At 42.8% G+C, this 15,728-nt stretch overlaps 1 protein-coding gene across 1 annotated transcript in view; it reads right to left on the reverse strand.

Annotated features, from left to right (window-relative positions):
- Window positions 1-15,728, reverse strand: part of SATB2 (SATB homeobox 2) — a 156,220-nt gene that overhangs the window by 59,945 nt on the left and 80,547 nt on the right. Inside the window, exon 7 of the mRNA XM_024206990.2 lies at window positions 5,086-5,558. Coding sequence (XP_024062758.1) covers window positions 5,086-5,558 — 473 coding nt within the window. The remainder of the gene's footprint in view (window positions 1-5,085; window positions 5,559-15,728) is intronic.

A 15,728-nucleotide genomic window follows, 5' to 3' on the forward strand; every position in this document is an offset into this window, starting at 1 on the left:
AAATGTGGCAAGATACTCCTGTTAAAATAACGTGCCGTAGGGTATGTCTACACAGACTGAGGAAGCCTGTGACCACGAGCCCAGGTCAACAGACTCAGGCTTGCAGGGGTCACGCTACCATGCTAAAAAAAGCTGCACAGACAGTGCTTTTAAGCTGTGGCTTGGGCTGGAGCTCGGACTCCGAAGCCCAGTCCACCCTGCCCCACCCCCGGGTGCCAGAGCTCAAGCTGCAACGTCTACACAGCTATTTTTAGGGCCATAGCGTGAGCCCTGTGAACCTGAGTGTGTTGACCTGGACTGGGAGGTTCACTGCTACAGGCTATGTCGGCATACCCTAGTGATCTGTTGCACTAATTCCAATGCCTAGTGGCCTTCTTAATGTTAAGGTCCTGCACTCTAGCGGACACTCAGGCTGAAATTATATTAATTTTTTTTTATGGATGTTAAAGACTTGCCTCTTTTGAGATGGTTGTTATGGATGTGTAACACATGATGTTAGCGTCCGGGTGACTGTAAGTCAAGCATGACATTTAATTTTTCTTTATGTAAAATGTACCATTTGTATAATATCCATTTGTGAGTTCATCTGAGGAAGAAAGACATTTAAAACAAAAAGTCACAAAGTGCTAGTGCGACCTGAAAATAGACCTCAACGGGAGCTGAGCACGCATGTCTAAGTGTGACAGGGCAGGATATGTCTGCATCAAATTATGAACTTCATTTTATACTACGTGCTAACACCAAATTGAAACTTGCCTGAGGGCAGCATATCATACAACATTCCAGACAGAGCCCTGCCAAGGAAAGGTGGTTGATGCCTCCTTGGAAGAGTATTACTGAGAAGCCATCAAGACTGTAATCTGGAGCCATCAACTCTGATTGTCTCTCATCTGCTGTTATGATCCCATGGAACAGTGATTTTTTCTACACAAGAGTCTGCAGGTGGGGCATGCATGAGATTGAATCCACATGGAGCACATGGCAATAAAACAAACTCCACTTAAGAGTCTCAGACACTGGGGGGGGGGGGGGTTGGAAGAGAAGGGTGGGTTGAGGGCATCTGGGTGCTAACACCACATCTCCCAAAGAATGGTTCCAGACAAGAGGTCCAAGCCTGGGACTGTGCCCTATAGAGCCCCAGATCTAAAAGCAATGACTAGACTCGGTTGGCTTGGAAGCATATGGGAACCAGCAATTGGTCCGCATGCAACAAAATGGTGACCATACCGAATAGCAGTAGGCCAGGTTGTAACTGAGAACAAACTGACCCTACCATCGGACTAGTTCTTCATACAGATGCAAAGTGATATATAAGAGGAGAACTGTCATAACGTTATTCTATCCAGTACCCTCTGAGGTCCTCAACATTTAATATCTTTTATCATTAGCTGGATATTTAAAAGGCAAGTGTTTTCTTTTCACTCATTAGAATAATTTTGGAGATGTTTTCCATAACCCAAGCAAAGGTGTGGCTTTAGCTGCGACTTTTTTTGTTTTGTTTTGTACTGGAATGCAGAGATGCATGGTCAGATTTGAAGGGTGGCATCTGGTTTGAATGATAGACATGCATGGAGACATTGCACTCACAAGATATTAGTTATTATGCTTTTTTTTTTTAAGAAAAAAAAAGACAGTAAAAATGTACAAAGCAGAATCTAAAATAACTTGGAAGTCAATGAGACTTGGGGTCCTAAGTTACTTATATGCTTTAGAAAATGTTAACAGATATGACTTCCCAAAGTCACACAACAGTTCGGCAATCAAGCGAGGTCTTGAACCCAAGTCTCCCAATTCCCAGTCCAGTGTCTTAAATCCACTGGACCTATCCCAGGTCACCATAAGAAAGTGAAGAAATGTTCTGCAGCTGAATTGCTCCAGATTTCAAATGATCCCACAGGAAACTGTGGTAGGATCTCCACCACAGATATTAATAGATGATATGGGCCCTTCTGATGCTGTTCTGGATGTCTGACATTGCAGCGCTCCACAGATGACATATGTGCATAGCTCAGGATTTTGACAATGTCAAAATCTGGTCACCCTTTTCATGATATAGCAAAATGGCCAATTTAATCTAAAAACTCTCCGAGAGCCTTTACATTTTGGGAATCAGGTTTTGGTTTACTACAGAGTACCCATTCAGCTTCAACAATCTTGCTAAAACACAGCCTCACATTCAGTGACAGTCGTAGAATCAGCAAAGGCAGTATTACTGCTGACCTCTTGTTCAAGTTCAAAATATGTCATTCTGTCAATACCATCTACCTTAATTATACTGAGCTTTATATACAACAGGTTATGATCCCAGAAGGATGAAAAGCTTTTCCAAATTAAAAGCAGCATTTTGAAAGGGAAATACTCAGACATTCCTATGTAGTTTTCATTTGATATCCTCAAGGCTAATCCCAGAACTCAAAGTCATGTTGACTGAAAGTGCATGTTTTGCTGGGTGTAGCCATCTTATGAATTTACTGGCAGAAGGGAAGTAATAAAAACGTGCTCCATACTTTAATTAGTTCCCTCATAACATGGTATTTCCAAAATGGCTGTGCCAAAGAAAATCATTACTCCAGGAGAATAGACAAAGGCACTGTGCAGTGTGTGACACAGACCTCCAAGAGACAGAGGGGTGAATACAAATACACACGCTTGTCCATGTTTTGTCTTGTTTGCAAAGCTGAACTAGAGCTTCACACGGGCTATTTGGATAAAGTTTGTGCTGTATTTTTAAACATGAAATCCTTTCATCACTACACTCCTTCAGTTCTGTTACAAAATAATACAGGTTGAAGATCCATGTTTTATATCGGAATGGCAATTGGCATGGAATAAATGTACATGGGAGGCCCATCATGGACATGTATGTATTCAGGTATTCCAGGTGCTAGCATAAAGATGAGAAGGTTTTCTGCACTCACATGATACTATCTTGTCATTATTTGCGCATTAATGAAATGTGATTAAACCACTGATGTGATGCTATCAAACATGGTCTACCGCAAATGGCAGACGGCTCTCCAAAGCCGGCTTTGAGAGTTCCGTCAGACTCCCCCACTCACCTCTGCTGCTCTGGGGCCCCCCACAAACACCACAATATCGGCATCAGTGGCCGATGCTACAGCAAGGAAATGAGGTCTGACCCCAGCCCAAAGACTCCTCCAGCTCCCACAACAAGAAGGCTGATGGCAGAAGGGGATAGGGGGCATAACGTCCCTCTTCCTGCCAGTCAGGCAGGGGCAGCTGTGGAAGGTTTCAACAATGAAGAAGAGTTCATGGAAGAGACAAGGGAGGCAGATTTGAGGGATTACAGATAAGAAGCTAGGGAAGCTCTAGGAGGGACAAAAACAATTAACTGGCAAGGCAGGAACCGAGAGAAAGATCAAAATACAGGGATACTATGCTAAACACTAGCTGGCTGTGGAGGAGGCAGCGCTAAAGAATTGCCCCTCAGAGAAAGACTGTTCCCATTCATTGTACATATAGCCCAAGGCCATGATCTCAAGCACTTTTTGTTCCCTAGAGCAATATTTTACTGATACACCTCCTTCGCAACTAGTCAATATTTGTAATCTATACACACACTGATTACTATAAATACCATGCATTTCATGAAATAGCCTATGCGCGCGCGCACACACACACACACACACACACACACACGGACCACATGGGGCAGCTCATGGGGAGGCACAAAGCTTGCCTTTTTCAGCCCCGAGTGCTGAATCTCATCTGGATGGGAACCAATCCAGGCCCCCAGTATCATTTGCAGCAGTCTGAAATTTGCAGTAAAATGAGCAGGCTGCAAATGGCATGAAGGGAGCCAGATGTCAGTAGGGTGTGGGATCATCCCAATGATGTGTGCTTTCACCCAGCCACACTCCCGACACCAGCTACAAGAAGAGACGAGGCATAGGAGCTGCTATGCTGGCCTGACACCACCAGGGGATTCCCTGCACTGGCATGGATTCTTCCTATGGCTGACTAACTTAGCTTTGCACCCAGAATTAACAAGAGATACAGTCAAAAGTGGTCATATCACCACTGGTGCCCACAGTCGTGCTCACACTATGCACAGTGCATACCACGGGCAGTGGCAAGGAGGAGCAGCCTTGGCTACCCCACTGCCCACTCAGGTTAGGCCTTGTGGCCCTCTGTCATGACAAGTGGTGACAGGGCCAAAACTGAGTGAGTGGCGTTGTGACCTGGTGTATGGGGGTTCCAGCATTGCTCAGGTTAGGCCCCATGACTCCTCTGTCATGATGGACGGGCCACAGGGCCAAAACTGAGTGAGTGGCACTGTGATCTGGTGTGTGGGGGTTACAATGCTGTTCACGTTAGGCCCCACAGCCCCTCCATTGTGATGGAGGTACCACAGGGTCAAAACTGAGTGAGTGCCATTGTAACCCGATGCATGAGGGCTGCAGCACCACTCAGGGAGGGGCTGTGGGGCCAACCCTAAGCGTCGCTGCGACCCCCATGCACCACGTGGCAACAACACTCACTCAGTGGAGGGGCTCCTCCTCACCATTGCTGTGAGGCTGGCTCTGGCACCGGCTTCCCCTCCCACCCAGAAACCTCCGCACATATCCCCCCCTCAAGGACAGGTAGTGATGGGGACACCTCAGGCTAGAAAGCAGGGCCTGAACATGGCACAGACTAGTGGGGCAAGCAGCTGCAGCAGGGATGGCTCCACCGGGATTGACAGTGAGAACCATGGGAAAAATTTCTGGGGGCATCCCTGCATATAGCAGCAGAGAATCAGGCCCACAGAATTATTTTATCATGAAGTGGTATCCTAGCAGTGAGGGTTGGCACTCCCCATCTGCAAGTGAAATTCATATTACTTTACGCAAAATATAAGCGGCACCCTGCAATTATTTTAATAGCACCCAAGACTGACCATCTAACCTAACTTGAAAATTTTGAAAGATTTATAACTGTGATGACAGTAAAATGAGATTAGAAAAAGCAAAGCTGATATTTCCTTGGTATGTTTCTTGACATGACCTACAACAACCATGCAACCTTGTAAAGTTATGACCTTTTCCCTCCGCTCTTCTTATTTAATAGAATAAAAATTGATACCTGGGTGCGGTTGAATGCCACTCTTGCAAAGACAGCTTGGGACACACTGGCTCTCTTCAGTTCATCCCTGACTTGCTGGTAAATATCTGGAGAGACTTCCACTGATGAATTCGTTGGCTCTGGTTTGACAGCTCTAGGGATGGGTGGATGATTCAAGAACTGTTGGTTGATAGCTTGTGGGTGTTGGTGAGCCAATAGCCGGCTTACAGCAATCTGTTGGTTTATCAGGTGGGCCATTGCTATCTGCTGCCTTACCAGTTGTGGACTGAGCTGAGGAGACAGGAGACCAGGGCTCATGATTGGCTGCAATGTTGGCACTTGATTTCGGATTGGAGTACTGTGGTGAATTTGGCCGTGAGGAGATTGTTCATTAGTTTTTCCCAAGGTTGCCAGTTGGTTGATATTTGGTAAGTGCATGGGACGCTGACCCAGAACACAATAGTCTGATAGGTTTTCTCTTTCCACTCTTTCCACTGTTAAAAGATAAAATGAGTTCACTATGATTTTGGTTTGCACTTACAGTAGGATTGTTAATATAACAGTTATTACAATTGACTGTATTTTTAGTACATATAATAAAAGTCAGTTAATGCTACAGCTAATGTATCAGACAATTAAATTATTAACTCCCACCTCTACAAGCTTTACTTGCAGAAACATTAGGATTCCAGGAAAGACATACAGGCAAATACACCACCAAAAAGAACAATCACAAAAATAATTTTTTCAATGTTTCAAAGTTTCAGCCATTGCTTACATTAGCCTCCCTATAAAACTGCCAGCAGCTACCCTTTTTTTTAAAAAAAAACAAAAATTAATTTGCAATTATTAAGAAATGAAGGACAGAGTGTCCCACCACAAGAACTCTAGCTACAAATGAAAGTCTTGTACCACACACAGATAAAATGACCAGTGATTATATGAATTCATGTAGACATACCAGGCCATAGTTTTACACTGGCTTAGAGGTAACTACGTTTTCAATAAACTTAGCTATAGCCAGTCTGGATGCATTTATATATATATGATGTGATTAAAAGTATTCCAGGACCTAGTATCACATACCTAGAAATTATTGACTCATCATAGGAATGTTTTCCGCAAATAATGAGCCAAGATTTATCTCATGGATGTCACAATAATATTATAACTTGTGTAATCAATAATGTTTGCACAATGCTTTGAAGATTTTTTTGTTTATCTTATATAAGGCTTTGAAGCTTTAGATAGTTAATATTCAGGTAGACAGTTTATTGGGGATCTTGCCTGTTCTTCTCTGAATCAAACATATAACGTTATTGATTCTTGGGGAATCAACAATCCTTTCACCCCTAGAGCTAATCCATCATGAACAGGGTTGTGATCACACCAGTGAGATAGTGTTGAAAAGTTCTGGGCATACACACAGGATTTCAAACTCTAGAGAACTCAATCCAGCACCTCTTAGGAGTACTAAATACTAGAGCTGCATGAACGACGTCATTTATTTTTGTGGGAAATGTCTTGCATTTTTATTTAATCTTTCTATGAAAAACCAAAACCTGAAAGATTTTCAGGTTAAAAAAATCAGTTTCTGAATAACAAACAAACAATTCTTTTATCAAAAACTAAATAACTTTACTGAAATGTTTTGGGTTTCCAGTGTTTCAAAAAATTCCATTTCGACCAAAGCGAGAATTGTGTGTGAAATTTTTCATTGTGGTTGAAAATCAACGTTTCAATGAAAAAATGTTGACCCGCTCCACTCAAAAAAAAATAATTTTTTTTTTAAATAAAACCACAACCTTTTTTACAGTAATTGCAGCATATTGCACAGACACTTCGTTATTTGATTCTTTTCAATGATCTAGTCTATGGACGAGGTGTTGCCTACCCTTATTCAAGAGACTAGTCCCAATTAATGAAATAGGGCTACAGCACAAGGACAATATATGTAAGAGTTTGCAGGACCAGGTCCTACTGTATCATTCTCGGATTCCATATTTGTCTTAATTCAAATTTGCACTATGGAATATGAGCAATGTTAATACAGATATGTACATATAATTTACAAAAGCTTTTTTAGATATTACTGAACCTGTGCAATAGCATGAATTAATCTTCCACAAATCCATTTTAAAAATTAATAAATAAACCTAGTATTTGCTAGAGACCAAACACCCCAAGTATTTTTGCTGAAGAAGAGAAGACAAAGGCCAAGCTCAGTCCTCATTTACACCACTATAAATTCAGAGCAATTCTATCGGAATTTACCTCAGTTTCAAGAGGGCTGAATTCAGCTCTAAGAACACCAAAAACTTAAAGGTAACCAAGAATTTGTGAAAATTTAGTAACAAATAAAATTCACTTTCCTGGGCTAAACCTTACTTGCCAAGTTTCCACCCAGACCTGGTTTAAGTGCCAAGCTATAAACCCCTTTAAAAGTAAAGTTTAACATGAAAATGCTGCCAGGCTGTTAACCTTTGCAGTGCTAGCTGGTATTACAAGAATACAAATATATCATCTGACTCATTTCCTTGGGTGTATTTTTCCCCTTATTATCAGTTTCCTTTTTCCATCATTTTATGCTGTATAGTAATACACATGTCCCCCATAAACAAACCAGATTCTAGTCACTTTAGCTGCCTTAATAATAAAAAAGTCACCATTAACAATCACATTGCATGGAAAAAATGTGGATTACCCAATTCCCTCTACAGTGTAGTCTCAGACTCACTTTGTAACAATACTACCCATACTGTCTGCCATGTTGCTCTCACAGAGACATAGACCCAGAAGGGACCACCAGATCATCTAGTTTGGCCTCCTACGTATCACAAGCCATCAACACCGCCCAGCACCTGTCCACTAAACCCAACTGAAATTAGAGCAAAGTATTACAATTCACACAGGGCCGGCTCCAGGCACCAGCTTACCAAGCTGGTGCTTGGGGCGGCCACTTCGAAGAGGGGCGGCACATCCAGCTGTTCGGCGGCAATTCGGCGGATGGTCCCTCACTCCTGCTCGGAGCGAAGGACCTCCCACCAAACTGCCACCGCAGATTGCGATCGCGGCTTTTTTTTTATTTATTTATTTATTTATATATTTTTTTTGTGTGGCTGCTTGGGGCAGCCCAAACCCTGGAGCCAGCCCTGAATGCACAGGAGGCTAGAGTACTATATGCCACAGGCAGAGAATAAGAGGCACCAAGGAGCACCAGTCCTGAGGCCCCTGCAATGGCAGGAAAATGACTAAGGCCTGGTCTACGCTAGAGTGGGAGATCGATCTAAGTTACGCAACTTCAGCTACGTGAATAACGTAGCTGAAGTCGACGTACTTAGATCTACTTACCGCGGTGTCTTCACTGTGGTAAGTCGATGGCTGACACTCCCCCGTCGACTCCATCTGCGCCTCTTGCCCTGGTGGAGTATCGGAGGCGACGGGAGTGCACTTGGCGGTCGATTTATCGTGTCTAAACTAGATGCGATAAATCAACCCCCGCTGGATGAATCGCTGACCGTCGATCCAGCCGGTAATGTAAACAAGCCCTTAGTGAGATATACACAGATAATCCTGGCAAGTGACCTGCACCCATATGCTGCAGATGCAGGTGAAAAAGGTCATTGCCAATCTGACTGGAGGGAAATTCCTTGTTGTCCCCACATAGGGTGATCCGTTAGACACTGAATAGGTGAGCAACAACCAGCCAGTTAAGCACCTGCTTGGTCCCACCACAGACACCTTCCTCCCTGCCCAATGTCACATCTCAAGCCGTGGCCAGTAGGGGCACTGCAGGGCCAACCCAGGCAGTGAAGTCAATGTGAGAATGCTGAAATGGTGGCATGGTATTACCCTCAGACAAAGAGCATCCCCATGGCAATTTATGAGAAAAAGAAGGCAATATACAGAGGGCACAACATATGAGTGATGAAGTTGGATACCCTTGCACTGCCATATCAAATATACAGCCTCATGTTTTTTATAGGTAAGTGGTATCCTCCATTTGCACTGTCTGATTTCCACACGTTCCCCACACAGTCTTACCCTACATGTGTTTGTCCTTTTCATATTGCCTTGTAACTGTGTCCTTTGTCCCCATATCATATTGGCTAACTATTTAAATAAGCAGGTATGAATATCAGCTATAAAGCTCGTTACCCTAAAGAGTCCTTGTAAATAAAAATGCAATACTTTTTGGCCTACACCCTTCCAATTTTATTACACCAGTTAGCCAGATTCAAGGTGTCTGCAACCAGGAGGCGCTAAGGTGCATTGCCAGAGCTTGAAAAGCAGCTCACATAGCACTCCAGGAAAGTCTTCGTTAGGGGTGGTCAGAAAACAATGATTCAGTTGCACGAAAAATGCGTTTGACTTTTGTTTTTGTTCTGCACTGGGATGAAAACAAGACTTTTTAAAAAAAAATTATTATTATTATTGCCACCGCAGTGGAGTCCTTGCTTCAAATCAAACCTGAACCTGGGTCATCCCAGATGAGTGCCCTAAGCACTGCATTACTAGCTATTCTGGGGTGTGGAGGCCTCTCTCTCAATCCTGGACCTGAGGAAAGTTTCATCAAAACAGGTAAGTTTCTGCAAAAAGTTTCAATTTCAACAAATCAGTATTTTCTGGTGAAAAAACAGTTGGTCAAAAAACTCCTGACCAACTGTAGTCTCTGTCCCTCATTTCTTATGACCTAAAAAGTCACCAAACACCAAAAACAATCACAGATCAACATGATCCCCTAACTGAGTGCAGCAAACTGTCCATTTTCTATGCTCCTTTTGTCTGTTATAATGTTTACCGTGTGTGTCAAAGTTTTACAGCTTCACTAAGAAGATGCCTGGATGCAGAGGAAGAGCAAACGAAAGCACATCTGTCCGTATCATCTACCTGAATCCATCTTGGACAGTCTAAGACAGGGGATCTCAAACTGAGGGTCGACCCCTCAGGGGGTCACAAGGTTTAGATTCATAGACTCTAGGACTGGAGGGGACCTCGAGAGATCATCGTGTCCAGTCCCCTGCCCTCATGGCAGGACCAAATACTGTCTAGACCATCCCTGATAGACATTTATCTAACCTACTCTTAAATATCTCCAGAGATGGAGATTCCACAACCTCCCTAGGCAGTTTATTCCAATGTTTAACCACCCTGACAGTTGGGAACTTTTTCCTAATGTCCAACCTAAACCTCCCTTGCTGCAGTTTAAGCCCATTGCTTCTTGTTCTATCCTTAGAGGCTAAGGTGAACAAGTTTTCTCCCACCTCCTTATGACACCCTTTTAGATACCTGAAAACTGCTATCATGTCCCCTCTCAGTCTTCTCTTTTCCAAACTAAACAAACCCAATTCTTTCAGCCTTCCTTCATAGGTCATGTTCTCTAGACCTTTAATCATTCTTGTTGCTCTTCTCTGGACCCTCTCCAATTTCTCCACATCTTTCTTAAAATGCAGTGCCCAGAACTGGACACAATACTCCAGCTGGGGCCTAACCAGCGCAGAATAGAGCGGAAGAATGACTTCTCGTGTCTTGCTCACAACACACCTGTTAATGCATCCCAGAATCACGTTTGCTTTTTTTGCAACAGCATCACACTGTTGACTCATATTTAGCTTGTGGTCCGCTATAACCCCTAGATCCCTTTCTGCCATACTCCTTCCTAGACAGTCTCTTCCCATTCTGTATGTGTGAAACTGATTGTTCTTTCCTAAGTGGAGCACTTTGCATTTGTCTTTATTAAACTTCATCCTGTTTAACTCAGACCATTTCTCCAATTTGTCCAGCTCATTTTGACCCTATCCTCCAAAGCAGTTGCAATCCCTCCCAGTTTGGTATCATCATCTATGCCAATATCTAAGTCGTTGATGAAGATATTGAACAGAGTCGGTCCCAAAACAGACCCCTGCGGAACCCCACTCGTTATACCTTTCCAGCAGGATTGGGAACCATTAATAACTACTCTCTGAGTACGGTTACCCAGCCAGTTATGCACCCACCTTATAGTAGCCCCATCTACGTTGTATTTGCCTAGTTTATTGATAAGAATATCATGTGAGACCATATCAAATGCCTTACTAACATCTAGGTATACCACATCCACAAGACTCGTTATCCTATCAAAGAAAGCTATCAGATTAGTTTGACATGATTTGTTCTTTACAAATCCATGCTGGCTATTCCCTATCACTTTACCACCTTCCAAGTGTTTGCAGATGATTTCCTTAATTACTTGCTCCATTATCTTCCCTGGCATGGAAGTTAAACTAACTGGTCTGTAGTTTCCTGGGTTGTTTTTATTTCCCTTTTTGTAGATGGGCACTATGTTTGCCCTTTTCCAGTCTTCTGGAATCTCTCCCGTCTCCCATGATTTTCCAAAGATAATAGCTAGAGGCTCAGATACCTCCTCTGTTAGCTCCTTGAGTATTCTCAGATGCATTTCATCAGGCCCTGGTGACTTGCCAGCATCTAACTTTTCTAAGGGCTGGTCTACACTGGGGGGCGGGGGATCGATCCAAGATACGCAACTTCAGCTACGCGAATAGCTTAGCTGAAGTAGAAGTATCTTGGATCGAATTACCTGGGGTCCACACGGCGCGGGATCGACGGCCGCGGCTCCCCTGTCGACTGCACTATCGCCGCTCGCTCTGGTGGAGTTCCGGAGTCGACGGTGAGCGTGTTCGGGGATCGATATATCGTGTCTTAACGAGATGCGATATATCGATCCCGGATAAATCAATTGCTACCCGCCGATACGGCGGGTAGTGAAGACGTACCCTAAGAGATTTTTAACTTGTTCTTTTTTTATTTTCTCTTCTAAACCTACCCCCTTCCCATTAGCATGCACTATGTTAGGCATTCCTTCAGACTTCTCGGTGAAGACCGAAACAAAGAAGTCATTAAGCATCCCTGCCATTTCCAAGTTTCCTGTTACTGTTTCTCCCTCCTCACTGAGCAGTGGGCCTACCCTGTCTTTGGTCTTCCTTTTGCTTCTAATGTATTGATAAAAAATCGTCTTGTTTTCCTTTATTCCCGTAGCTAGTTTGAGCTCATTTTGTGCCTTTGCCTTTCTAATCTTGCCCCTGCATTCCTGTGCTGTTTGTCTATTTTCATCCTTTGTAATTTGTCCTAGTTTCCATTTTTTATATGACTCCTTTTTACATGGTTGTTACATGGGGGATCACGAGCTGTCAGCCTCCACCCCAAACCCTGCTTTGCCTCCAGCATTTATAATGGTGTTAAATTTATAAAAAGTGTTTTCAATTTATAAGGTGGGGGTCACACTCAGAGGCTTTCTATGTGAAAGGGGTCACCAGTACAAAAGTTTGAGAACCACTGGTCTAAGAGCTGATGCAGACAATAGCATGAAAAAGGACTTTCCATAAAAATGAAAAAAGATGAATAGATTTATATCAAATGCTTTTAGGCGGAAGAGCGAGAGGGTTCCCTCTTTTTCCTCCCACTTTATTTTTGTTTATCTTTGTCTGAGAACTCCGACAAACAGCTACTGTAATGGAGGAGGAGGAGGAGGAGGTTGTGAAAAAGAATAGACAGAACTGCTTTATTTCAATTGTGATTTTAACTCACCATCACAGGATAGCAGGTGCCATGTTGCTGTTTTTCAGTGGAACCATTTCAGAGTTTGGGTGGTTTTCTTCTTCATTCTATTTTTTAATTTAAAACCTGATTCAATTTGATGATCATAAAAGTCAAAGATTCTGGCCCTCGTGACAGGCAACTATAGATTGCACTAGGCCAGTTTCCACACACTGCTCTGTTAGTGCATCACATTAAGCCCTGCAATACTTCTGAACCATAAAGGTCAGTCACGTCATTATTACAGTCACAGTCATGCAGGTTTAGGCATCACCAAACACTGAAGCAGGATCTGAACCCATGACTCTACTGTTGGGAGGCCAACACATTAAGCCACAGAACCATCCTCTGTCTAGAGGAGCCAGTGCTGCCGTGGCACATCCAGAGGGTACCCAGCTGCTTTCTCTTCATAATTACAAGCCAACTCTTTGGAAATAACAGAACGATTCCAGAACACAGGAGGTGCCTTTAAAGTGGTACAGTCATATCTTTTCATCTATAATTACTGTAATTACTTATTTCTTTTAATCACCGCCCACTTAGCCACTTCAGTACAGGGGACTAGCTTGAGGAGCCTCATTTTCATTCAACATCTAATCTTCAGTGTCTACCAAAGCCCTTCATTTACCGTCTGCTCTCTGGCCAGGCCACTTGCTCTTGCAGGATTGGGATAGACAGGCTCGGGGAAAATGCAGATTACCAGAATGAGCCAGCCTTGATGATAAGTTTTAACTTTTACAATCTTTCTCTGCCTCCACTCTCCTAACATGCAAATGACCCAACAACACCTATATAGCAAATATGTAATAATGGGGGGTGGGGCACAGGGAGAGGCAGTAAGGTTATTCTCTGTCCGAGCCGAATGGAAACACCAAACAGAGAACACATTTGTCTGTTCTTGACTGTGCAGTGTTTAGTGCTCTCTCTCATGCACCCCTACTTCATTATTTGTGTATTTGAATTAACACCAGGCTTCTGTGCAACCAGCACCCAAGGTGAATTGGGCACAAGGTGAACTAATATTATTGACCAACCCACCACAGCCAAGCCTTCGTACCGTATTCATTTCTGAGCTCCACTTGCATCAAAAGACGCTGAGATTGTACCTCCTCTCTCTCTCACTAAGGGCTTGATCCAACTGGAATAATGGAAAGTCTCCCATAGATTTCACAGTGTATTGGATAAGGCTCTAACTTTGTTTCTTTCAATTCTGTTTAAACATACTAGGCCAAATTTCCACCCTATAAACGTACAACCCAGGGCATCCCACTGGTTATTCCAGAGTGTGTTATTTTTTCAGATCTCTTTTGCACCATTCTACAGGTTAAATAGGACACACTGCCGTTCGAATCCAGTATTTATAACTATGTGCAGTCTAGTTCACATGCAGGATATGCTAACTGTAAGTTCATATGATACAGAAAGGAACTTTACATGCCAGTCAGCCTGAATAAAAATGAAGATGAAGAAGAAGAACAAACATTGTCAGAATGATTTTACAGAAACACAAAAACTGTTAATCTAGATGGACCGTTGTTCTTGTCCCATATAGAAATGCCTATGACTGTGTAAAATTATTCTGAGAAACATTTGTCCTGGTAGTTACGCATCTTCCCTATAGCTAGGCAGTGATCTACCATAGATGATGCACCTCCCAAACCATACCTGACCAATTGTGCAATGCGTGCTGTGCATGGAAATCACTTTCTGAGTCCCATTGCTAGCAGTCATCAGGGGGAATGGATCACCCATGTAATTTATTAAGAGACACCTCTAAAAACATCAGATAACTGGAGTGCTGAATAAATATAATTCAGTGACAGAAATACATTTTGAGTAATCTGCAATTCAGATGATCAGGATACACCAGTGCTGCACTTTCTGTCCCAGCAACAGATATGGGTATTTTCAAACTTAGTCTAGAGTTCCTTTTCCATTCTCATTTTCACCTGATGCTAACTTTCTCAAAAATTCTCCTTTGGGGCTGAAATTTCCTTAACTGGCATGAGGCTGGAAGTTGTTTTTTGGTTTTGTGGTTAAGTGTGTGGAAAATCCTTTCAACCATTTTTTGAATTATTTGTGACCAAAAAAGTTTTACGCTTTTTTTTTTTATTTTAAAGGAGGGGGGACTGCACATAGTTATAAATACTGGATTGAATGGTAGTGTGTCCTATTTAACCTGTAGAATGGCACAAAAGAGATCTGAAAAAATAAGACACTCTGGGATAACCAGTGTGGGGGAGGGGAGGAAGAAAGTTTTTTTTACTTTGCTCCCCAATAATTCAAAAATGGCTGAGCAAAACTCCAGTCTTGGCATGTGACTGATCCACAATGAGAAAGTATCTCTTAGCTAATTTGGAAAATAAAAAGTTTTTAAAACAAAAAAGGTAAAAGATTGACAACTCACTTCTGAGCATGCTTAGTGAGCATCTGTTAACATTTTTAAGCAGACACCTAGCAGTGACAACACACTGGGAGCTGTAAGGACTTCCCATTGTCTCTAGAGCAGTCAAAAAATAGGAATAAAATTCTGCAAAGTTGAAATTCCCACACATGCCTTTTTCATCAAAATTCAAATTTCAAAATAGTTCAGCCAGCTCTAATTCTCTCCATCCTGCTTAACAGCCACAAGGGCCACTGCTTATGGGCTTCTGGAATCCAATGCATTGGGCAAGTTGTGTCTCATTGAAACACACACAACACAGTCCTTAAAAATAAAAAATGTCGTAACATCAGGGACAGGAGAAAAAGAAATGTGGGTTTGAAAAGGTGTAGATCATTTTCAGATATCTATAATGGTTGCTGTATCCTGTCTGTTCTGTCAATTCTATACTCTGATTTAAAAAAAATTAAGACTCCATCTTTTTCCATTGTAAAGATACAGCAGTCTCAATATAAACCAATACTAGGGTTACCATACCTCCGGTTTTTCCAGGACACGTCCGGCTTTTTGGTAATCAAACCCCCGTCCAGGGGGAATTGCCAAAAAGCCGAACATGTCCGGGAAAAATAACGCCGGCCGGGCACTTCCCCTCCCGCGGCTGCTGTGCTCCTCCCCTGACTCTTCGGCT

Source organism: Terrapene carolina, unplaced genomic scaffold (genome assembly GCF_002925995.2).
Source record: "Terrapene carolina triunguis isolate 2854851 unplaced genomic scaffold, T_m_triunguis-2.0 Scaffold62, whole genome shotgun sequence".
Taxonomy (NCBI): domain Eukaryota; kingdom Metazoa; phylum Chordata; order Testudines; family Emydidae; genus Terrapene; species Terrapene triunguis.